The sequence below is a fragment of the Necator americanus genome, chromosome II (assembly GCF_031761385.1).
Source record: "Necator americanus strain Aroian chromosome II, whole genome shotgun sequence".
Lineage (NCBI taxonomy): Eukaryota > Metazoa > Nematoda > Chromadorea > Rhabditida > Ancylostomatidae > Necator > Necator americanus.
In genome coordinates, this window is record NC_087372.1 from 12,754,646 (window position 1) to 12,777,513 (window position 22,868).

General features: G+C 41.6%; 5 protein-coding genes across 5 annotated transcripts; 2 read left to right on the forward strand and 3 right to left on the reverse strand.

The window, feature by feature from the left end:
• Positions 1 to 578: 578 nt before the first annotated feature.
• On the forward strand, positions 579 to 797 carry RB195_017663 (uncharacterized protein; the record flags this gene model as incomplete). The annotated part of the gene is made up of 1 exon (XM_064184757.1): positions 579 to 797. The coding sequence occupies one exon, from the start codon at positions 579 to 581 to the stop codon at positions 795 to 797; it is 219 nt and encodes a 72-aa protein (XP_064040638.1).
• A 13,779-nt stretch (positions 798 to 14,576) lies between these two features.
• RB195_017664 (uncharacterized protein) lies at positions 14,577 to 15,966 on the reverse strand (the record flags this gene model as incomplete). The annotated part of the gene is made up of 4 exons (XM_064184758.1): positions 14,577 to 14,609; positions 14,721 to 14,766; positions 14,825 to 15,569; positions 15,630 to 15,966. The coding sequence occupies 4 exons, from the start codon at positions 15,964 to 15,966 to the stop codon at positions 14,577 to 14,579; spliced, it is 1,161 nt and encodes a 386-aa protein (XP_064040639.1).
• Positions 14,818 to 16,041, reverse strand: RB195_017665 (uncharacterized protein; the record flags this gene model as incomplete). The annotated part of the gene is made up of 1 exon (XM_064184759.1): positions 14,818 to 16,041. One exon carries the CDS (start codon positions 16,039 to 16,041, stop codon positions 14,818 to 14,820), a length of 1,224 nt encoding a protein of 407 aa, XP_064040640.1.
• A 127-nt stretch (positions 16,042 to 16,168) lies between these two features.
• On the forward strand, positions 16,169 to 16,804 carry RB195_017666 (uncharacterized protein; the record flags this gene model as incomplete). Its single annotated transcript, XM_064184760.1, has 1 exon — positions 16,169 to 16,804. One exon carries the CDS (start codon positions 16,169 to 16,171, stop codon positions 16,802 to 16,804), a length of 636 nt encoding a protein of 211 aa, XP_064040641.1.
• Positions 16,805 to 21,044: 4,240 nt separating this feature from the next.
• On the reverse strand, positions 21,045 to 21,326 carry RB195_017667 (uncharacterized protein; the record flags this gene model as incomplete). The annotated part of the gene is made up of 1 exon (XM_064184761.1): positions 21,045 to 21,326. The coding sequence occupies one exon, from the start codon at positions 21,324 to 21,326 to the stop codon at positions 21,045 to 21,047; it is 282 nt and encodes a 93-aa protein (XP_064040642.1).
• Positions 21,327 to 22,868: the final 1,542 nt, after the last annotated feature.

A 22,868-nucleotide genomic window follows, 5' to 3' on the forward strand; every position in this document is an offset into this window, starting at 1 on the left:
GTGGAGTATTCTTATAAGGGATAGTAGATTACGGAGAGGAGGGTGATTCCGTCCATTTCTTCCTAATTGCCGTAAAAAACGGCCCGAAAGATTCGGCGCCGCACAAGGCTAGCGTGCTCCAGTCGAACTCCTTGTAGAAAAAAGTGCGCCAAAACGCCCGAAGCCGTATCTTTCGGGCCGTTCTTTACGGCAATTAGAAACAAATGGACGGAATCACCCCCCTCTCCATAATCTACTCTCCCGTATGCGAATACTCCACCTGAAATCCGTACCACCCCAGATTTGTGGAGTGATGCCTAAATAACGCAAATCAGGTGGTCACTGCTACGCACAAAATAAGGAAACACATCATTCAAAGAAGATGCAGTGGAAAAGAACTCAAAAAATTTATATTATCAAGTTTGATAAGCTGTACACGAGGTTGTTAAATAAATTTATTGGCTAACGTTTCGGCTATATCGCCTTCTTCAGAGCCTAAAATGGGGTATTCAATCTACAATTCAAAAGACCAACCTCTCCACAATTAAACTGATAAACTGCACGCCTACTTTCAATCACCAATTTAGCGACTACACTGAATGCTCACCTTAGATCGGAGACGCCCAGCATGGACCGCTGACTGGTCGATCACGAAGGCGAATGGTTCGAATGTCTCATTCGGATCGAAGGAACCATTCGAGATATGGCGCGAGTTCCCGCGTTATCGACAGACATTCACCCATATCTCGAATGGTTCCTCCGAATGTGACATTCGAACCATTCGCCCTCGTGATCGACCAGTCAGCGGTCCATGCTAGGCGTCTCCGATCTAAGGTGAGCATTCAGTGTAGTCGCTAAATTGGTGATTGAAAGTAGGCGTGGAGTTTATCAGTTTAATTGTGGAGAGGTTGGTCTTTTGAATTGTAGATTGAATCCCCCCTTTTAGGCTCTGAAGAAGGCGATATAGCCGAAACGTTAGCCAATAAATTTGTTTACCAACCTCGTGTACAGCTTATCAAACTCGATAATATTAATTCAACTATGCCGAGGTTCATTGAAAGTCGAACTTTTCAAAAAATTTAATTTTAACAAATGTGTGAATTTGGGCGATCTAAAGGAGATTAGGCACTTTGTAAAGCTCAGTACAACTCAGAAAAATTAGAAGAAACGGAAGTCGTGTTCAGAAATTTTTGCATAAATATAAGAACATATGGAACGTGTTCCTGCTGATATTTTGCAGTTACATTCTCTCAACAAAAAATCCGTTTTCAGTTATTCGTAGCAAAGGGATTCATTAGATCCATACTAATCGCTAAGTTTCGGTCTAAAATTTAATGTTGTGGACGAGTTTCAGAAAAGTGGAACCTGTTTGGAATTTCTTTTCCTAATTGTATCCAAAGCAATCATATCCGAAACGGAAAATACGAAAACGCTGGAGAAAGCTGTTTGTTCTCATCGGGCAGCTTTTATCATTATCATCTTTTGAATTTCATTTTTTAAATGAAGATAAAAGATCGAGCTATTAACGAACAGGAAATGAGTGAACGAAGAATGGGAAAACAGGAGGTGATAGATTCAATGCGAACAAATTGATTTGTGGGAATAGCCTGTCCAGCTGATCAGAGCGACAGGAGCGAATTAGGCATTTGTTCAAGGGCATTGCGCCCAAATTATAAGGTGTTAAGATGAATCTGTATTGGCATTTAAAGTGGAAATCGCAACGAAGTGACATTTTCGATTTTGAGAATTCGTACCCGTGCAGGTGATGATTTGTTAAAGGACAAACAGGAGCGGATAGTAGAAAACAAGCGATTTCAACCGCTGCATAAAGTGTTATGGTAACTGAACAAATGGGAGTAGCAGTGGAATTTGAAGGAGAATACTAGAAGATGTGGACAGTGTAAAATACCGTAAGGTGAAGCAATTAATGGCATCTTAAAAATCTCCAAAAGGGTAAGTTGGAACATCGTTTTGGAATCTCTCCGAAAGGTCCGGAGAACCGGTTCTAATGTGCTGATTGCGTAGCACACAGCGCAATAAAAATGCCCTTGAATTATGGCTGATTTGCGAGAGTAGCGGAAAAAAAGAAGATTCCTAGTTTTCCATAATTTCGATCTGCTTTTTCCTAAAAAATGGCTGTGTTCCTTCTTCAGTGATCACAAAAGGTTAAAATAAAACTTTATCTTTAAAAAAAAGCAACAAATTGCATTTGATTTGGATCACAGACTCTGTAAACGAAATGGACTTTGCTTTGGAGATACTAATGACCCTCCGGTGCTGTGGCTTGGCTCCTGCTCCATGGAATAGTTAATTCCCTAACGGCAGCATATCACGAAATTTCTTTTTTTTTTCGCATCACGAAACGTTTAAAAAGGAGTTCTCCAACTCTGACCGTCCTCGAAAAAAGCGCAACACGAAATTTTACGATGTTAGGAATTCTAAACGAATAGATAGAGGTATGGGTGTAGAGGCTCACGAGTAAAGGCTTGATTACGCTCATTTCTTCTTAGTAATTCAGGAAAAGCCGTCTGAAGCAGCTCTAGATGATTTCACATCTTCAATGATCCAAAATATTAAAATAATAATTATGGGGAGGAGAAATTATCTGTTAGTCCTCTCTTTTTGAAAGTTCAGAATTGTAAACTGGGTTAAAGTTTCCTTGTTTACCCTATCAGGTTTTGATGAAACGTTATTAGTGACCTAACGCTTCGACAAGCATATCCCTATTGAAGACTTGGGAATGGTTCCATTTTTGTTCTTTTTTACTTGTTTTTTTTTTCTTTTTGGTGTTCTTTCGTGGTGTACTTAGAACTAAGTCAAAGCTTGGCAAATTACATTGGCTAAACAAGGTAACATAAATCCGTAAAATATTATATTTTTTGACCTCTACAGTTATCGCTACAGTAAAATTTCTGTCTCGCCTCCGCATCTACAAATGTGGCAATGCAAGCTCATTTACGTGTACTTATTTGTGTGGTCTGTGAGCAGTATGTGTCTTCTGTCACTTACAGACAACATGGACAACGAAGTTTTGTTTTCGTTTTGCTCAAGATATGAATCTCAGCTTCAACCTCGCTAAGTTATTCAGACATTTGAAATTGTCTGACAGTGGATTCAGAGATCTTTTCAATGGGATATTCATTGATTTCCAAGTGAAAATCTGTGGAGAGTTTGTGGAAGGCTTTGCTTAGGCTGGTACTGATCGAATTGGCTCGTCGTTTCTTATTAAAAGATCAGCGGAACCACCACGAAGAACCGCTACAAACTGATCAAAAATGTAATCCTTTGATGCAAAGGATCAGTGAAGGCAAAACATTCATCGGAGCAGCGGTTAGTTTGAGTTGTGAAGTAATTCCCGTGAGGGGGAGTTGTTTACAGGGCTTGGTTTTCCATTGTTGAATAAAATTTCTCTGACTCTACTCTACTCTACAGTAGTGTAGATTGTACAAGTAATTGGTGTAGACAGTGGTGTCCTCACCAATTACTTGCTAGTATTTCAATATCTTGCATTAGAATTGTGATCTATACCTCAGGGGCCAGTTTTACCTGAATTTGAGACTAACTACATAGAGAATTTCACTTCGTGAATGTCTATACTCTTTCTTTTTGTGGAAATTTCTTTATTGACTAAGCATAGTTCCTAACATCGTGTAGAAGTATTGGGTTAAGGAATAATTCGGGGCTAATTTGTTCGATGCCGTAAGTTTCGTATTCAACATCCCATTACTCAAGGAGAGTGGAACATGGGCAGTACTCATTTTGTTATGGGCAGAGTAACGCAGTCGGTAACAGGTCCAGTTATTACCGTACGGTCGATCGCTCGAAATCACCTTAGTACCAACTAAGCTTTTTACCACTGCGGGATCGAAATCGGTGCCAGACTTGTGTGGGAGGATAAAAACACTGATTCGATGCATCGGCCGGGGCCCACCAATCATTGTATAAGCTAAAACCTCAACGATTCCGTTTAGCAGTCAAACGCAGTGGTGCATGTCAACCAGATTCATATGCCAGAAGCTCTGAAATTTTGCAAACTAAAAAGTGCACGAGGAAGCTGAAGGTATCAGTAAAATCCAGTGTTGTGTGAGAATTTTCCATTTCACAAAGTGACGACGCTTTGTTCTTTTTCTGAAGATTCTATTCATTTTCCTGTTTTTTTTTTTCCAGATCACTAGAGTGTGGTGTCAAGTAAACAGAACGGATCGTATTTGACACGTTCTGCTTTCTGGATTAAAGGCATCACCCCACGAATCTGAGGTGGTGCAAATTTCAAGTGGAGTAGTCATATACGGGATAGGGGGCTATGGAGAGGGGGTGATTCCGTCCATTTCTTCCTAATTGCCCTAAAAAACGGCCCGGAAGATGCGGCGCCGCACAAGACTGGCGCGCTCCAGTCGAACTCCCTGTGGAAAATAGTGCGCCAGAACGCCTGAAGCCGTATCTTGCGGGCGGTTTTTTACGGCAATTAGGAAGAAATGGACGGAGTCACCCCCTCTCCATAGTCTCCCATCCAGTATACGAATACTCCACCTGAAATCCGTACCACCTCAGATTCGTGGGATGATGCCTTTAAACCGCTGTATCAAAAATCCCAATGTTTTTCGTGAGATTTGCGCTATTTGTTGAGAGCATCGAATTATCCAGAACAGAGATGTGACTTCAGCCCACCGTTCGACCAGTTGTTCTTGCTTGTCTTATAGGAGCCTCGAGAAAAAAACCAGAGAAACTCGAAGAGAAAACGAAGAAAAAGCGATGAGGAACAACATGCAGGATTGAAAGCCTAAGAGAACCTAAACACCTAAAAACATAGTGGAACACTTGCAGTTACTATGAAAACGATAGCGGAGCGTGCATCACTGGTTTTTTGCAGTAGTTTTTTTTTCGAAAAAAGGAAATTGGAAAAGGGTTTTTTCCCTCAACTTACCACAATTTGTCAACCAGTATGGAATCCGTCCTCCTAGAGGCCCAAATCTCCGTTTTGGAGCGCGAAGACTTGCGACGAGCAGTATTTACAAACATTGCTTCTTCTCTCCACACAGCACTAATCTCAGTTGAAACAGCCACTTCGTCTCTATTGTATGCAGAAGCAAATGGTGTCAAAAATGCTCCTTCCTCACTTCACCTACCATTTTAATCAACTAGAAAACCGAAATCAACAAAATTAAAAATTCTGAACATTGGATTCTTGTAAAGCGAGAAATTTCTTATCAAATGGTCTACAATTTTTGCCTATTCTTTCTACTTCCATGTAAAAAAGAACGGTTACGAATTTCTCTTCAACCTCACAGTCAAAAGATAATTTTGTATTTTTTTCACCTATCATGCACGATTATCACGGTTTGTTTCTTAAAAGAAAATTTTGTCGCCGAAAAAAACTATTAGCTTTTTGAAAATTCTGCCTTTCACAGAAAATAAATAAATACAAAATGAATAAATAAAATAAATAAATACACACAAAATAAGAAATCTAGGCGTTCAACAACATGGATTAACGATGTTCATGGTAGCAACCAGTCCAGTTCAGGTCACCAGTTTATCACTTGATAGATTAAAAAAAGGATAAAATCACTGGCGTATCAATCCACCTGGGTTGCGCCAACGCAATTTTACTGGAATTCGTAATCGTCGAGGTTTTGGAACGCGTGTTGGCCTATACAATGACTTGCGGGGGACAGCCGATGTGTCAAGTCAGTGTTTTTATCCTCCCAGACAAGTCTGGTACCAATTTATCAACCCCGGAGAGATGAATAGACTTGGCTTGCACTAGGGTGGTTTCGAACCCTCGACCGTGTGGCTACAACGGACCTCTAACCGAATGCGCCACACCCGTCCTCATTTGAAAGATTAAATTAACTAAATTATATTAAATGTAATTGTAGAGGTGACTGAAGGAAATGTTACCAATTATAACAGATTATCAGACATATGGCTTAACCAACATCCGTAGCTTAGATGTCGGTCGGGTGGGCCCAGGAAACTAACTCAAGTCCTTAAAGGATAACGTGTCTGGCGTTTCATTCCGTTTGCTGCTTGCTTCAATGCTTCAACGCATTCGTATGAATTCAGAATCCTCCGGAGTTTGCGACATATACATTGTGTGACCTATTCAGTGACTTGTTGAGGCGAGCCGAGCTGTATCCAGTCAGTGTTTTCACCCTCCCAGACAAATCTGGTACTAATTTATCGACCACAGAGGGGTGAAGGTCTTGGTTGGCGCTAGGGCGGTTTCGAATCTTAAACCGACTGTGCAGTGGAACCTTTTACGGAATGCGCTACACTAATCCAAGTCCTTTTTTATCGTACTTCCCGCGATTTTTTTAAAAATGTTTTTTTCAGTGGTAATATAGAGCCTCAGCCTAGGTTTGCTTCAGAACTTGAAGTATTACCTATATGTATTTTGTGTGCGCATTTGCGCTTTTTGGTTCTGGATTTTGCAACAGAAACACATAAATAATAAAACTCTTTGTCTTCAAAGTGCAGAGTTTTTTTTTCGGATCCAAATCCCCTCAACTGCATTGAAGATCGTAGAAAAGATGCATAATTATTCTCAGATGGTCTTTTCTCTCAGTCTTACCGGTAGTGATCGATCGTGAGTGCACCTCATCGCTGCCGGCTATCTATTCAGCCGAAAGCGAATTCACATGTTAGATTCGAGATGACGCTTTGAAATTTCTCATCAGAATCCTCCTTCTCAAAACCCGTTGCAAATGCGCGTTCGGCAAAGCAAACGAGACTCAAGCAGAACCATACGCTTCTGCGCTCTAATCGTCACATCAAAAAGTGCACGTCTGTTTTCTTCGGAAAGAGTCAGCGCTAATTTCATTCTCATGACGTCAGATTTGCCATTAACATAGTTGTTTGTCTTTTACTTTTGAAGCACTAGGCTTCCGCAGGAGTTGAGGTCCCCGAGAAACTTCTAGATATCACGTTGAGCTTTTTTTTGAACCTTTGCTTGTCTTGTTGCTCTAGGACTACCTTTGTTGAAAAATAAATAACGTAACTATATCCGACACCACTCGGAATGAATGCAAATTCGTCACTTTAATTAATTCTGGGCAATTAAATTACAGCTGATCAATCAAATTCAAAAACAACCTATAGGTATTTTTTCAAAATAACTAGACTGATCCGGGAATTTGAAAACATTCGCGTTTGTAAACTGCGTTCTTTTTTTCAGAGGTAAATACCACCACCTCAACCAGAAAGAGAGGAAATTTTCCTGGCAATTTTCTCGGCTATAATTTTTTAGCAATGAATTCTGCGCTCTACTTCCTTAGAGTTAGAGGGTTCTCTAATGGTATGTATTATGCATCCGATCAGCCAAGCATGAAACTTCCTCTGTGCTCGCGATCAAGACTCAGCTTCAACGTTAGCGTCTCATTTCCTCGGCGCTCTTTACTCTCTCCAGTTTTTTTCTGCAAATGAGGTGCGAATCAGAAGGAGGTACATACATATGTTTTCCGCCTGAATCATACATGTTTCCTAAAATTGTAATCCCTTTGTTTCGTAGATCGATTCTCTTTATTTCATAAATCGCTTCTTTTTGTTTCATAGATCGATATCACAGTATCACAGTGTAAAGTTCCCGTAAACTACGTCATTTCTATTGATTTTTGTGTTTCTTAACTTTTAATTTCTTGACTTCTATGCTCATCAATTTTCTTTGTTTTAGTGTCGATTTGTGGAGATTCATTTGTAGAATATTCTCAGAAAAGAATGAAGCAGAAAAAAGATTAGTATTGACTCGAATTTCGTATTTTCTCAATTATGAAAATCTTTTTCAATCTTCAATTTTCTCATTTCAATGTTCTCAATTTTCAATTTTTCAAATCTCAATTTTCTCTTGTATTTTATGTCCGAAAATAACAGATCGTGATGACACATTGTCAATTTCGTAGGAAGTGGCTGGCGAGAACGGGATTCGGTTGTTAAGTTCTTCCCTTCCCCAAAAAAAAAAGAAGATTTGAGCAGAGAACGATTCGTGTATAAGGCTACTTCGAATGTCGAATAATTTAGCAATTCGCTCAAAGCAAGTGTAGGAGGTGGTGCAGCACAGTCGGTAAGAGGATTCGTTGTGTCTGCACGGTCGGAGGTTCAAATCCGCTGTAGCGCCAAACAAGTCTTTCATCTTTTCTGAGTCGATAAATGGGTACCAGACTTGTCTGGGAGGATAGAAACACTGGTTTCACATATCGGCTAGCCCCCAAAAACCATTGTATAGGCCAGTTACACGTTCGTAAACCTCAAACGAATTGAAGAATTGAAGTGAATTGAACTGAACGTGGTGGCGCATCCCAAGGGGATTGACTTTATATTTGACACACTTTATATCGTCGCACACTTTATATTTCATACTTTTACCTACGAACAGTCATGTCTTAACTAAGGATTCGACAAAATGGTACTATTAAAATTATAACTGGTACCATTATAAATTAGCCTAGTAGGAGAAAAGCGCTTCTTTGATACATTGCAACTCATTGTGTAAACAAATCACCTGCTTGTAAACGTCTCGTTTTTTTGAATTGGAATCGAACGCTTTCCCAAAGAACCAAGGTTTGACACTTTACCGTTGGTCCTACAACCGCTCTCATTATTGCTCCACCAGATACGATGAGTGACGAAAAGAACGTAACGTGAAAAGAAAGGGAACTACGTTGAAAGCAGTATACCACGAAGCTAACGATGTTGGGATCTTTCTACTGATGAAGAAGATAGAGTTGATATAACGAGAATAACGAACACTTCGAATTCTCCTTCAAAATATCCTGAAAAATGATGTGAGAAACTTCTGTGTTGCACCGAATTCCCCTTAATCAAAGGCATCACCACACGAATCTGAAGTGGTACGGATTTCAGGTGGAATATTCGTACATGAGATTATTGAAAGAAGGGAAAGATTATTTAAGAGATTATTGAAAGAGGAGGATTATTGAAAGGTTCCATTCATTTCTTCCTAATTGCCGTAGAAAACGGCCCGAAAGATACGGCCTCGAGCGTTCCGGCGCACTATTTTCCACAAGGAGTTCGATTGGAGCGCGCCAGCCTCGTGTACACGCCGCATCTTCAGGGCCGTTTTTTACGGCAACCAGGAAGAAGTGAACGGAATCACACCTCTCTCCATAATCTACGATCCCGTATACGAATACTCCACCTGAAATCCGTACCACCTCAGATTCGTGGGGTTAAAGACGCTCAACAACATGTTATGCCTGCACTCACGTGGGATGTTGTCAGGTGCCTCGTAGCAAGATTGGATCACCAGGTCCGTTTTCCAGCCATTTTTTTGAAGGAGAATTAGTGACGATTGAGCGAGAATGTGGCCATACTTGTGATCCACACCTCTAGTCCCATCTTTTCGTGCACTGACTCCAACCTCGTTATTTTCTTGGTACGTTGCCGTTAAAAAGCGTTCACTTGATTCCACAAAATACACACTTCACATGTCTTGCAAGTCCCCCCGCCTGGCAGCTGGCCAATCCAATGATAATCAACCATTTCTCAACATGTGGAATCCTAGCTCATTTGTAGTTTCCCCGAATTGTCCTTGATTAGGTTGCATAAGGAGTCATTGTTCTTTACTTTCAGACCCACCTCCTAATCCAATAAAAAAACTAGTCTTGTTGGTTAAGATGTAAAATGTGGGTTTTTTACTGTTTAATACGCGGTTGAAAAGGTGACAAAGATGTACTTGGAAATAAGAAAAGACTTTGGCCTATTGAGGGTTCAGTAGACATGCCAACGTATGTACGTTGTTTCCGTGCTATGGAGCTCTTTGGAAAATTCCTTGAGATTGGTAAAGTGATCTCCAATTATTTTTTACTCGGTAGTTAGAGACAGCGGTAATTCTACATTTTTAACACAGTGACACGAGGAGATTGAAGGACTCAGTGAATAAGAGATTAAAGGTTGTAAGTCTTTAGGATCTAGCCCTTAGGAAAGGATAAATCTTTCACATTCAGAAAATCACTTGGTGTTGTATTTTTCCGGACGTGAATGAGACCAATTCGCTGGAGTAGAGCGCTTAAAAGGCACTCTTGCAAGCAATTTATTGCTGAGGAAAATAGTGGGTTCGCTCACAAAACTATCGAGGCACTTTTGAGGTTTATGGACCCCATGAGTCAGCATAATCTTCGTCTGTGATGGAGCCCATACTCGATTAAGCATCGATCAGAGTATGCTTAGGAGTAAGCCAGTAGGAACCGCAAGCGGAATACGTGAAAGCATCACTAGAAGTATTTGCAACATAATAGAAAATGATAAGTATCAGGATCCCCATAGTTGCCGTGTACGGCCACCGCATCCACAACTTTAATCCAATTAAGCGGAAGAACAGAATTTTACCACCACTGGTCAAGCGTGTAGTTGAGAAAAAACACTGCCACCATCTCCCTCCCCTCGCTCCCCTCATCTTCTTTCCAGTATAGTAGCTTGTCGCTCAAGTAGCAGTGAAAAATTAGCTGTAATAAACAGAATTAAGCAAACAAATTGGACGCCTAATAAATAAAGCGAAATTATAGTAAGTACTTATAAATAGTACTATAGTGGTTCTTAATGAAAATTGCTTTGTGACTGCAATTTAAATTTTAGGGGGATGAAAATTTTTATTTAGCCACGTGCATTTGATATGCTTTCTTTCCCATTTCATAGCATTCGTAACTTCTATCATCATGCTATATAATAACGCGCTTAGTAAGTGTGTGTGTGTTTTTTTTTGTCTGTGTGTCACGAAAATACTTCATAATGATGCAAAACTCTGCACCTGAGTTGCCTAACTATTGCCATGCACCTGATAGCGCTCTACCTTTTCTCCATTGTCCAAACTTCTTTAGACATGTATGTTGGCTTTGATAAGGCAAGTTAGTTTCCCTCATATGTTAGTGAGGGTAAGTAAACTTTTATGTGAATTTATACTCCCAAAATTGCAAACTATCACGCTGGACAATAACGGGCTTATTCTGCCACGTGTTTGCGTCTGTGTATGCGTGTGTCTCGGTCAAAAAATCCCAAAAAAGGAAGACGGATACCGCGGCGTTGATTTGGTACGCTGGAGCCCCAACGCGGTAATGTTGTGTGAGACGGGTTCTATGGCGTCGAATTTGTGCCCCGGGGCCAGATAGCTGTAAAATTGGGTGGGGCGGGTCCCACGGGGTTGAAATGGTGCGCCGGTGCGAGAAAGCTAGAGGAGGGAGACGGGTTCCATTGCGTCGGAGTGCGCGGGAGCACCAACGCAGTAGAATGGGTTTCCATGGTTCCTTCGCATATCTATTTCCCCGCATGTCTTCCTAACGCTGTTGTCATCCTTTTTCAAAAGGAGGTAACATACTTGCAAATGACTACTTAAATACAACACGTAGTAACCAACAGTTTACGCGATCTGACGTAGAACGTTATTTTTATCACTGCAATAGTGATATTCACGTCATTCCATGATAGCACAGCATTCTTGCTAATAGCTGAGAACGGAGCAGACTCATACGTCGAATAATGTTCCAAATTGTGGAGGTTTGAAGGAAACATAGACGTGAAATCAAGCTGGATTGCTCTCCAAATATAGAACTGAGAGTTTAAGGAAAAACCATAAAATCATTCATTTATACTAAAGTTTTCGGGTAATAAAAAAGTTGAAGCCTTGATAAAAAAAAGCAATTCTTACTTCCCAAAAAATGTCGCCACTGCTATTTCTTATTGGTCGGTAAAAACGAGCGGAGCGAACACCAAAATAAGCCTGAAGTCCGGCTTTAGCCGGACTTCAGTCTGGTTAACTATAAAGGATAATACAGGGCTAGCTGATGTGTCTAGTCAGTGTTTTTATCCTCCCAGACGAGTCTGGTACCAATTTATCGAGCCCGGAGGGATAAAATGCTTGGTGAGCCCTAGGGGGGATTCGAACCTCCGATAGATCGTGCAGAAAGCGGAAGCTCTAACCTCTACACCAAACCCGCCCGTAAACGAATACAATTAGAGGGTTAAAAGTTTAAGTGGGCAACCTCGCCGACTTTCCTGTTCCCTCGGGCGTCTTGTCTGATGCAGCGCTACCGCTCCGAACGGTTATGCAGCCCTGCGTTGTGTGCGGCTACTCCTGCACTAATCGTTCTGGCCACGAACGCCTTCTCAACTGCTTAGGCTTGGGTCCTCTCGCTAAGACCCCAACGAGCTCCGAGCCCTGCCAGCGTCCTCTTACTCGGTAATGGTTCAGCTACAACTGTCTCACTTCCGGAAAATAGACCCAGAGACACTAGCATTTCGATCGCACTGTACTAGTGCATTGGGCTCTGCCTTCAAGTCGAGTGGCTCCTGACCGTGGATACTTCCTCTTTTTGATTCCTTCTCTCATGCTGAATGCTTTCCATTTTCTTGGTGAAACGTCTTTAAAATAAGTCACCTTAGAGCAAGGCCACAAGGCTTAGTTCAGAACGCAGTGTACGTTTTAAACACTTTTTCTTGTCATCGTACTCATGTCCTCTTGCATTTCTCCTAAGCCGGATGTTCCTCGTTTGTTTAGAACTTTCCCAAAGTTGTCATGGACCGAAAGGTGTAGGACTACACCAGCAAAATGTTTGAAAAAATTCCTTATGCCTTCTATTATTCTAACATTTCATACCTTGGCATGTGTTTTAACACTGACTACGCCCTTGTCTTTTAGTACTTGTCTTCTCATTTATTGCTCTTCTTCTGACAAGTCTTATGACCCCTCCCCTGCTCCGACACCCCACTTACGACAGTACGGTTGAGAAACTCTCAACGCATGCTTAACCCTGGCACTGACGCGCCGTCGGTCCTTAAAAATCCGTAGATACGGTAGCAGCGCGCAATCAACTACGGCAATACATATTTTACATGTTTTCCCAACATCTTAAGTAGCTTTGTGTGATATTTTGTAAAAGAGCGAATAGTGTCACAGCGAAAGAGGTAGCGATGCGCAGGCACGGTCGATGGTTCGGAACCGGAAGGACAAAATCGGAGAGCCTCTACGAGACATTGCTCAGGTCGACTAGGTGTGTTTACAGTCTCTAAATAATTGCGGTTTGGTGTAAAGCATATTGTTTCATCCCAAAAAAAGGTCGATCAACATCAAGCAGTTTATACTTTATCTTTCAAGAGCAAGTATAAATGCAAATAACAGCGACGCGATAAAATCTTCCTGTCATAGCAGTTCAATCGATGAATTACGTAAACAGCCGAATAGACATTCTTTGAAGTAATTATTTTATATTATTCTTTTAGTGCTTTTTTATATTGTGTTTTCTAAACTAATTTTATAATCAACAAGGGCGTAGAGATGATCCGTTTGACTGGAGAGATAAGAAGTTGCTCTCTGGTATTCATGATTAATCATTAATTTCGAATTAATTAATTAATCTTTTAAATGTACTTTTTATTTGTTTGGTGTCTTCATTAACACTTACGTTCCAACACGATGAATAAATAAATATACAAACAAACAAATGACTGAACATCCCACATTCGTTTTTATGAACTCAGCTACGGTAGCTATTCAGGACCGATTACTTTTATTTGTGAGCGAAAAGGAGCCTTAGATGCCAACGTTAACGAAGCACGTAACGTTCTGCGTTTATCTCACACAAAAAGGTCAGCTATTTGATCCACCGTTATAAGGACTGGTTGGAGAAAAGCGAGAAAAACCACCATTCTGCTGGAAAATTGTGTTAGTTTAGTGAAATATTTCATAGAGTGTTTTTAGGAGAATTTTGCTAATTCACACTACAGTGCTGACAGGCCAAGTATTCCATTAAACGTTCTGATGTGACTTTGACTTCTGACCTGAATTTAATTTATACAATTGTAACTTTAAATCGTGCATACATTTAATTAACTTCAGATCCAAACACTCCTACGATACGAACATAATACAAGGACTATTTGAAGGCATCACCCTGAATATGAGCATTCTTCCTGTTTTCCCCAACAGTTAACAGAGAGTGCTGCCAATTGAGTGGAAAAGAATGCAGAGAAATGATGAAATAATTTGAGGGAGTATAGTTCCAACTGTAAGTCGGAAGGGGGAAGTCTCCTAAAAATTTTTACGAGATTTCTAGGCTGATCACTCTAGGGTAATATTATCCATCGATAGATTACACACTTTTTTCTGCGATAATTTGTAATTGTGTCACTAGCACTGCATTCCAATCATGAATCTAAATTCCATAAATGTTGGGAACCATGCTTTTGCTACCAGATTTAGTTTTCTCTCTTTAAAAGTGCAGAGTAACCACTGGGACAGTTTTCATTCTACTCACATAGAAAAGAACACACATGAAAGGAAGACGGCTACTGTGCCCGCAATCGGACGAATGGATGGATGCTTCCGTGAGAAAACTGGCGCGTAATACCCGTCCTGGTATTCTTTTCGGTAAACATCCTCAGTGAGCTCCTGACCAAAGCAAACCCCCCCTCCCCCCCGATCAGCTGAACAGTGTCATCGTAACTTTCACGACAGATAACGTTCCTTTAGCCAGCATTCATTGATATTGCCCATGTTCGACTGTCTTTGAATCTCGGCATGTTGAAACGTAGTTTTAACTGATTTCCTTGAGCTGTAGCCAAGATTGGTATCGATCTTTATTAAACAGCGGCTAACGTTTCGGCGATATCGCCTTCGTCAGAGCCTGGAAAACTCAAAGCCATTAGTGACCTATCCCCTCAAGCGCCTCATCACCCTACAGAAAGCACCGAAACGGTAAGCAAACTCAAACAGCAACACATAGGCTAGTACTTACCTCATTAGCTAGACTTGTTAACTCAGCAGACCACCACGTACCACAACTACGAGTCACAAGGGTTTTTATATAGGGACCTCACGGCCCGCCCCGTAGATCAGAACCCGCATAAGTCTTGATACGGGGATAACTCGTTTGTGATCGCAATGCACTCATCCTTCTTGTTCATTTTTGGACTTTTGGCGGTTATCCAAAAGGCCTCTAGCGTTCTGCGTGCTGTGATTTCGGACTCGTAGGATAATATACGAACTTCTACCTCTACTTCGGAGTTTGGATGACATATTCTACGGTGTGCTCCAAGTGGGGTGAAGGTTTTTGATTTTGCGAGTCCGTCTAGATGCTCCTTGACCCTAATACACAATGGGCGTCCCGTTTCCCCTATATAATCGTCACCGCACAACCTGCACGTGATACGATACACCACTCCCGATATCATGCAATCACCCTCTCTGCCATACGGGCAAACCACGCAGCTGGGAGTTGTGCAGAGTCGATCATACACACGGTTACGTACCAGCTTCGCCTTGAGGTTTGCTGGAGGTATTTCCACAACCCTCACGTCATTCCTTAGACCCGCTTTTCGTAGACAGCCCCGTACTGCTCTGCTCATATCATCAGATATATAAGGTAAACAGAAGGGGATCTTCTCTGGGCCATCCACTACGTTGGGTCTTCGAGAGGGATACCGTGCTTGTCGGGTAGCACCATCTCCAGCTGGGTACCCATTGGACATTGCTACTTTATGGGCCACATTTATAGACCATGCTTTTTCCTGGCTACTCGATGAGACTCTTGCCGCCGTTCTGTACATGTTTCCTATAACAGATTTTTTCATTTTGCTGGGATGCGCTGAAAGATAGTGGATTAAGATGTTTTTACTACTGGGTTTCCGGTACCACTTAGTCTTACATATCCCATTCCGCAAGTAAATGTGCACATTCAGGAAAGCCAACCAGTTGTCTATCGGTCTCTCCCTTGTGAACTTGATGTGCGGACACTGCTGATTGAGAAGATTGAAGCACGCGTCTAGTTCTGCTTGGGTTGAGCAGACGACGCAGCAATCATCTATGTAACGATAATACAGCAGTGGTTTGCGGTCTATTATAGGCTTTTCGATCTTGGCCATGAAAACAATGGCGAGAGTGGGTGCCAGCCTTTGTCCCATAGCTAGGCCTCTAAGTTGTCGGTAGTACTGTCCCGACCATCGGAAAATAGAGCAATTCAGGCATTCGTTTATCAATGTCATGATCTGCCTGATGCTGAATCCATACATGTTCAAAGAAGCCTGGCGCTGCGTGAGCAGTTCGTGAACAGCCTGCATCGCTACATCGTTTGAAACGTTTGTATAGAGTGACGTAACGTCAAAGGTCTCTACTACACATTCACGCTCAAATGAGGTACTGCGGAAAAAAAAAGCATGGTCTATAAATGTGGCCCATAAAGTAGCAATGTCCAATGGGTACCCAGCTGGAGATGGTGCTACCCGACAAGCACGGTATCCCTCTCGAAGACCCAACGTAGTGGATGGCCCAGAGAAGATCCCCTTCTGTTTACCTTATATATCTGATGATATGAGCAGAGCAGTACGGGGCTGTCTACGAAAAGCGGGTCTAAGGAATGACGTGAGGGTTGTGGAAATACCTCCAGCAAACCTCAAGGCGAAGCTGGTACGTAACCGTGTGTATGATCGACTCTGCACAACTCCCAGCTGCGTGGTTTGCCCGTATGGCAGAGAGGGTGATTGCATGATATCGGGAGTGGTGTATCGTATCACGTGCAGGTTGTGCGGTGACGATTATATAGGGGAAACGGGACGCCCATTGTGTATTAGGGTCAAGGAGCATCTAGACGGACTCGCAAAATCAAAAACCTTCACCCCACTTGGAGCACACCGTAGAATATGTCATCCAAACTCCGAAGTAGAGGTAGAAGTTCGTATATTATCCTACGAGTCCGAAATCACAGCACGCAGAACGCTAGAGGCCTTTTGGATAACCGCCAAAAGTCCAAAAATGAACAAGAAGGATGAGTGCATTGCGATCACAAACGAGTTATCCCCGTATCAAGACTTATGCGGGTTCTGATCTACGGGGCGGGCCGTGAGGTCCCTATATAAAAACCCTTGTGACTCGTAGTTGTGGTACGTGGTGGTCTGCTGAGTTAACAAGTCTAGCTAATGAGGTAAGTACTAGCCTATGTGTTGCTGTTTGAGTTTGCTTACCGTTTCGGTGCTTTCTGTAGGGTGATGAGGCGCTTGAGGGGATAGGTCACTAATGGCTTTGAGTTTTCCAGGCTCTGACGAAGGCGATATCGCCGAAACGTTAGCCGCTGTTTAATAAAGATCGATACCAATCTTGGCTACAGCTCAAGGAAATCAGTTAAAACTAGCATTCATTGAACTTCTACCACCTCTATTTATCCCACCGCTAGAATGCAGTAAATCGTGACTTTGCAGTCAGTCTTCTACGTGCCCGATCTTAAAATAATTGTAGGAAAAGCTTGAAATTCATTTATATCCTCTGTTCGGTTCACTGAACTCATTACCTCGCATGTTCCGCCAGGTTCACAAGCAGCATCCAACGATCGGCACTCAGGTTGGGCGAGTTTTTCGCAGTGAAACTGGCATGATGCAGGCGACAAATCATATTTTCTGCTGAGATATCCATAAGACCTTCTAGGATTTGTCTGAGAATCACCGTTCATCTCGATAAGTTTATTTCAGAAACTGTGTCCACCATTGGATAAGCGGATAGGTAACTTTGTGAGGAAACTGGTATGTAATATATCTGTCATGGTATTCTCCTCGGTAACCATTCGCAGTAAACGCCTGACAGTAGCAAAGCCCCCCCCCCCCCGATCAGTTGAACACTGTCATCGTAACTTTCACGTGAAATAGTTAACGTTCCTTTGGAAAGTTTATCGAGTCAAATGTCCATAGATTCCCAGCATCCTTCAAAATTTGTCCGGAAAAACACATTCATCTCAACAACCTTTATTTTAGGCACACATTATCCTTCGTACTTTATTCTGCCCGGCAAACCAATATCCTTATCATAAAAATTGGCGGAAACCATTGCAACGATTGCAGCGAGAAGGATTAGCGAAGCATATAACTTCATTCTGGAACACGTCGAGAGTTCTAGAGAAGTCTTATAATCTGTGACGGAAAGAAAAACGTAGAAATGAGGCGAAAAAGAGGAGTTGTTGCAATAGAACGGAAATGTTTGTAATTTGAGAAAGCATAGTTCGAACTCTGGATTGGTAACGCTGTCTTCAAAGTAAGACAATTCTGAAAGATATTCAGGCTGATCATTGGAAGCGCAAACTCGGGATGGAATGATGTAGATTCCCCGGAGCTCCTTTTTTGCGCTCTTCTTAAAATCGTTCATAATGCATCTTAACCTCAAGCATTGATGGAAAAGATGGTCTTAAATGGATATCCTGTGTTTTAGGGACGAGACCAAGCAAATTTCAATTTCAAATGCGATGTGCGCGTGATTGAGAAGCAAAGGATTTTATGCACCATTTGAAGTACCAAATGTAGAAACTAAATTCAAACAGAAGCACTGCTATCAGCGCTAGCAGCAATGTATACACTGTTTGAGCACAAGAAGCAAGCAAACAATAAAAATACGCTACCAAATTGTTTAACGACGTACTTGGTCTAGTTTTTGTTCTAGCGCGAATTTCCAGCAGAATGGTGGATTTTCTCGCTTTTCTCCGACCAGTTCTCATAAGTTGGATCGAACAGATGATCTATCTCTGTAAGATAATCGCAGAGCGCTGCGGGTTTCGCCATCGCTGATCATCTATGAATCGTTTCCGTTCACAAATCCAATTAATCGGCCCCGTACAGCTACGGTGGCTGGACTCATAAAAGTGAATGTGGGATGTCCAAGCATTTGTTTGTTCCCATATTTATTTACTCATCATGTTGGAACGCAAGTGTTAATGAAGACGGAGGGATGCTAACGTCCCCAGGCGCGCGGACCGCCTTCACACCTTTGTAGGAAAGGAGACTTTCCCAGAATGGCACTGGTGGTGTCTGGTGTCCCACTTTGGAGGGCAACTGTAGCTAAGGCGGGAGGATTTCTGTTAAACTGGTACTACTTTTGATATTTAGTGCTAACAAAAACGACGAGTGGACTATAAAAGGCGACGAAACACACAACACGTTGCGGTTATCTCATGGAAAAGAGCCACTACCGGCTAGCTCCAGCTTCGGAGGCCGAATAAGAGAAACGCGAGACGATCCATCATCTTACAGAAATTTGTGTCACTTTCGGAAAGTGTTTAGTGAAGCGTTTTAAAGAAAATTTTGCCAATTCAACTCAGTGTAAACAGATCAGATACGTCCCAATACCATTTTATAGCGTAGTTTTATTATTTACATGCTTCCCATGTTCAAACAATGTATATATTTTTCCTAGCACTAAGTGCACAAAAGGAAGGAGTGCTTCCGTTTGAGCGCTACATTTGAAAGTTGAAATTTTGAATAAAACATTGTGCTGCTCAATCACGCGCACATCGCATTTGAAATTAAAATTAGTCTTGTCTCCTTCCTAAAACACAGGATATCCATTAAAAACCATTATGTCCATCAGCGCCTAAAGTAAAGGTGCATTATGAACGATTTTAAGAAGTGCGCATAAAAGGAGGTGTGGAGAATATGCATAGTTCCATTTCGAGCTTACGCTCCCAATGATCAGCCTAACAATTTCCTTTTTTGGAGGCTTCCGACTTACAGTCGAAACTGTACTCCCTCAAATTGTCTCATTATTTCTCTGCATTTTTTTTCCACTCAATTGACGGTACCCTTACAAAAAGCTTACGATGTTCCAGAATGAAGTTCTATGCTTCACTGATCCTTCTCTTTGCGATCGTTTCGATGGCTTCTGCCTTCCTTCGTCGTCGTGGTCGACACCACAGAGATGATCCAAATTTACACCACTGGCACAACTGGTGATAAAGATCCAGAACGAACTTCTGTGCTTTCCTATCTTTCTCGCTACAATCGTTTCCGCCTCTTCTTACTGCTATGGTTGTAGTAATTAGGGAAAATAATAATTTTCTGAACTGAAGCCTATTGAGATGGACGGTGATCCTCAGACAAATCCTAGAAGGTTTTCTGGATATCTCAGCAGAAAATATGATTTGTCGCCTGCCTCGTGCCAATTTCACTGCAAAAAACTCGCCCAACCTGAGTGCCGATCGTTGGATGCTGCTTGTGAACCTGGTAGAACAAGCGAGAAAATGAGTTCAGTGAACCGAACAGAGGATATAAATGAATTTCAAGCTTTTCTTACAATTATTTTAAGATCGGGCACGTAGAAGACTGGCTGCAAAGTCATGATTTAGTGCATTCTAGCGGTGGGATAAATAGAGGTGATAGAAGTTCAATGAATACTGGCTAAAGGAACGTTATCTATTTCACGTGAAAGTTCTTGAAATGGGTGCTTTCTGTCTGATAAGAACTGACTCTTTCGACTCAGGATTAAAAAAAAACATGTACTCAGTAATATTCGTCTTTAGCTTTTTTTCGACTAGACGAATGTGATGAGCTTCTCGAAGCACTTTAACCTCGTTTTCTTGAAGTCGGTCCATATAAGGATTCGCTTCATAGCAAATGAAGTTTTACTTTTTTCTTTATGCATGGAGATTATGTAGATTTGATTTAGCTGTGAAGTGCAGATGCAAAACTCAACTGTAATTGTTAACTGAAATGTTCGGGAAGAAAAATATCAAAAAGGAGGGAAATATTCGAGAAGTTTGAGAGATACAGCTCCTATTTCCACGAGATTGTCTGAGCGGTAATTTCTGAGGTTCTGCACCCTACTACAACTACACATGGCCGCATTGGATTATGCAACTTTGTTCTACGTGGTGTTGTACTAGGATGGCCGGAAAGTGTTGTACCAACATTTATTATCATTCATGAATTTTAGAGGTTTTGAATTAGAATCTCTTGTTAAATAAGTATGGTAGAATGTTCTAGAAGCTTGCAGGTGCATATAAGTACATTTCACTGCTATTCAACCATGACGTTGATAATCCAAAGTCAAATTTGAACCGTCCTGTACTAAGAATTCCTGCAATTCCACAACGACGCATACGTCGTAACCGATCATAGCTGTGCTGCGTTCATGAGAGATGAAGTGCATGGTCGTATTTATTTTGTTATGAGACGTATTCTTCTTCTTCCTCCTAGCGTTTGTCCCGCATTGTTGCAGGGTCCGCCTTTCTGCTTCTTGTCTTCCGTTTGGTTCTATCCATTGCATCAGTCGTACACAGACGCGCATCTATCATATCCAGCTTCACACGGTCTCACCAGCGAATCTTTGGCCTCCCACGCGGCCTCACTCCTGAAACGTCGAGCTTCAGAGCGGTTTTGGCAACAGAATCTTCCTCTCGCCGCAAGACGTGACCGAACCATCTCAGTCGCGCCTCCTTCATCTTTTCAGTTATCGGACGACGCCGAAGATGGAGCGCACAGTGTCGTTGGATACTTTCTCTTTCAGCGTTACACCTATCGTCCACCTCAACATCCGCATCTCTGTAGCGTGCAACACCCTTTCCAAGGCTTTGGTCGTCGGCCAGCTCTCGCATCCGTAAAGGGCAACAGGATGGGATGTTGTTATGGGACGCAGTCAGCATTACTATTTTAGTTTGAGGGTAGACTCCTCTCAAACTAAAATAATAGCTCTCATCGTGTTCTCCGCATGCTACTTCATATCCGTTTAGATTTAGAGTAGAAGATCATCCAAAATGAAAGTAAAATTATGAATATATGGTAAAACTAGTAAAACCACTAACTGAGCTACCCGGGAATCAAAAAAGATTCTGGAGAAATAGTATGCTATCGAATTTTCGGACCTCTCAAATTCATATTCTCTCATCCCGTTGTGGCGAACTCAAGTGTTTTCTTCGTTCAGAAAAATCCTTGAAAAACAACTGTTAGCACGCTTAACTCAAACTCCAGCAAACAACATTGTACATCGTTTTAAGATCCTTCTCTTCTCTACGCATCATCGCTGGATGGAATCCTAGCCCATTGAACTGGACACGCTTGAGCGATTTTTCCGCTATATCTTCTAGATTGCCTCAAACCAGCAGCGGAGAAAAACAAAAACAAATCCGCTGTTAGCGAGCTGAAGCACTCGTGGATACTCTTCTTCCGCATTTGGGAAATATATCGAATGAAACTACAATTTGTTAGTTTATTTCCGCTTTTCTCTATTTCCTTTTATTCATAACTGTAATTTCGTATTTGCTTGTAACAACAATTTCTTAGATGTTTCTAAGGAAGAAAAATCTCGACAATGGGCCTCCTCATTAAAAAGAGAAGGGATAGGCGCGTAGTCTAAAAATATCCCAGCAAAAACGGAAAGGACCGCTCACGATCTAGAGTCATGGGTAGTAGCCGGAAAGGAGGATCAGTTTACCCAACGAGGTAACTGTTCACATCTGTGAAGCTGACAAGGTGAAGCCTTGCAAAGTGGATTTCTTTGGTTTTACGGAAAAAAAAACTGTTTGAGATGGTTCTAGAGCTAATCCACATCTCAGATTACTTATTTTTTGGTTTTATTTTTTATTTTTTTAAATTTTTTTTTCAGAGATGAAGAGTAGCGTCGATGAAAATAAACGATAAAGCAGCTCTTTGCGCTCTTGCGAGCAATGCAATTTACGTTGTGCAATTTCAATCCATCAGTTTTACATATGCAAACGTTTCCTTCTTGGACGAATTGTTACTAGTGTTGTTTCGTTCTTTCCTCACTCCCGGATTTAAAGACAACGTTTTGCCGCTATGCCTGTACACCAGGACATTGCCGGAGAGAACTAAAAAAAACACAGAAGTTGTTTTTTAATCTGAATTCTGGACCAGATGAGCCATTTCTCTCTTTCAAAGAGTAAATAAACACTGAAGATATGTGGCACCACGTGAAAAAGAACCATTATGATGACGATGCTGTGAGAAAGTGCTATGAACCACATCATTATGAAAATGAGAGCTTTTGTTTTTTTCATTTATTAACAGCTCGATCGCGGAAAACTCGTTCAATAAGGTTTCGGCCGTTACAAAATTTTCCTGAAAGTCACCTTAAAGGCATCACCCCATGAATCTGGGGTGGTGCAGATTTCAGGTGAAGT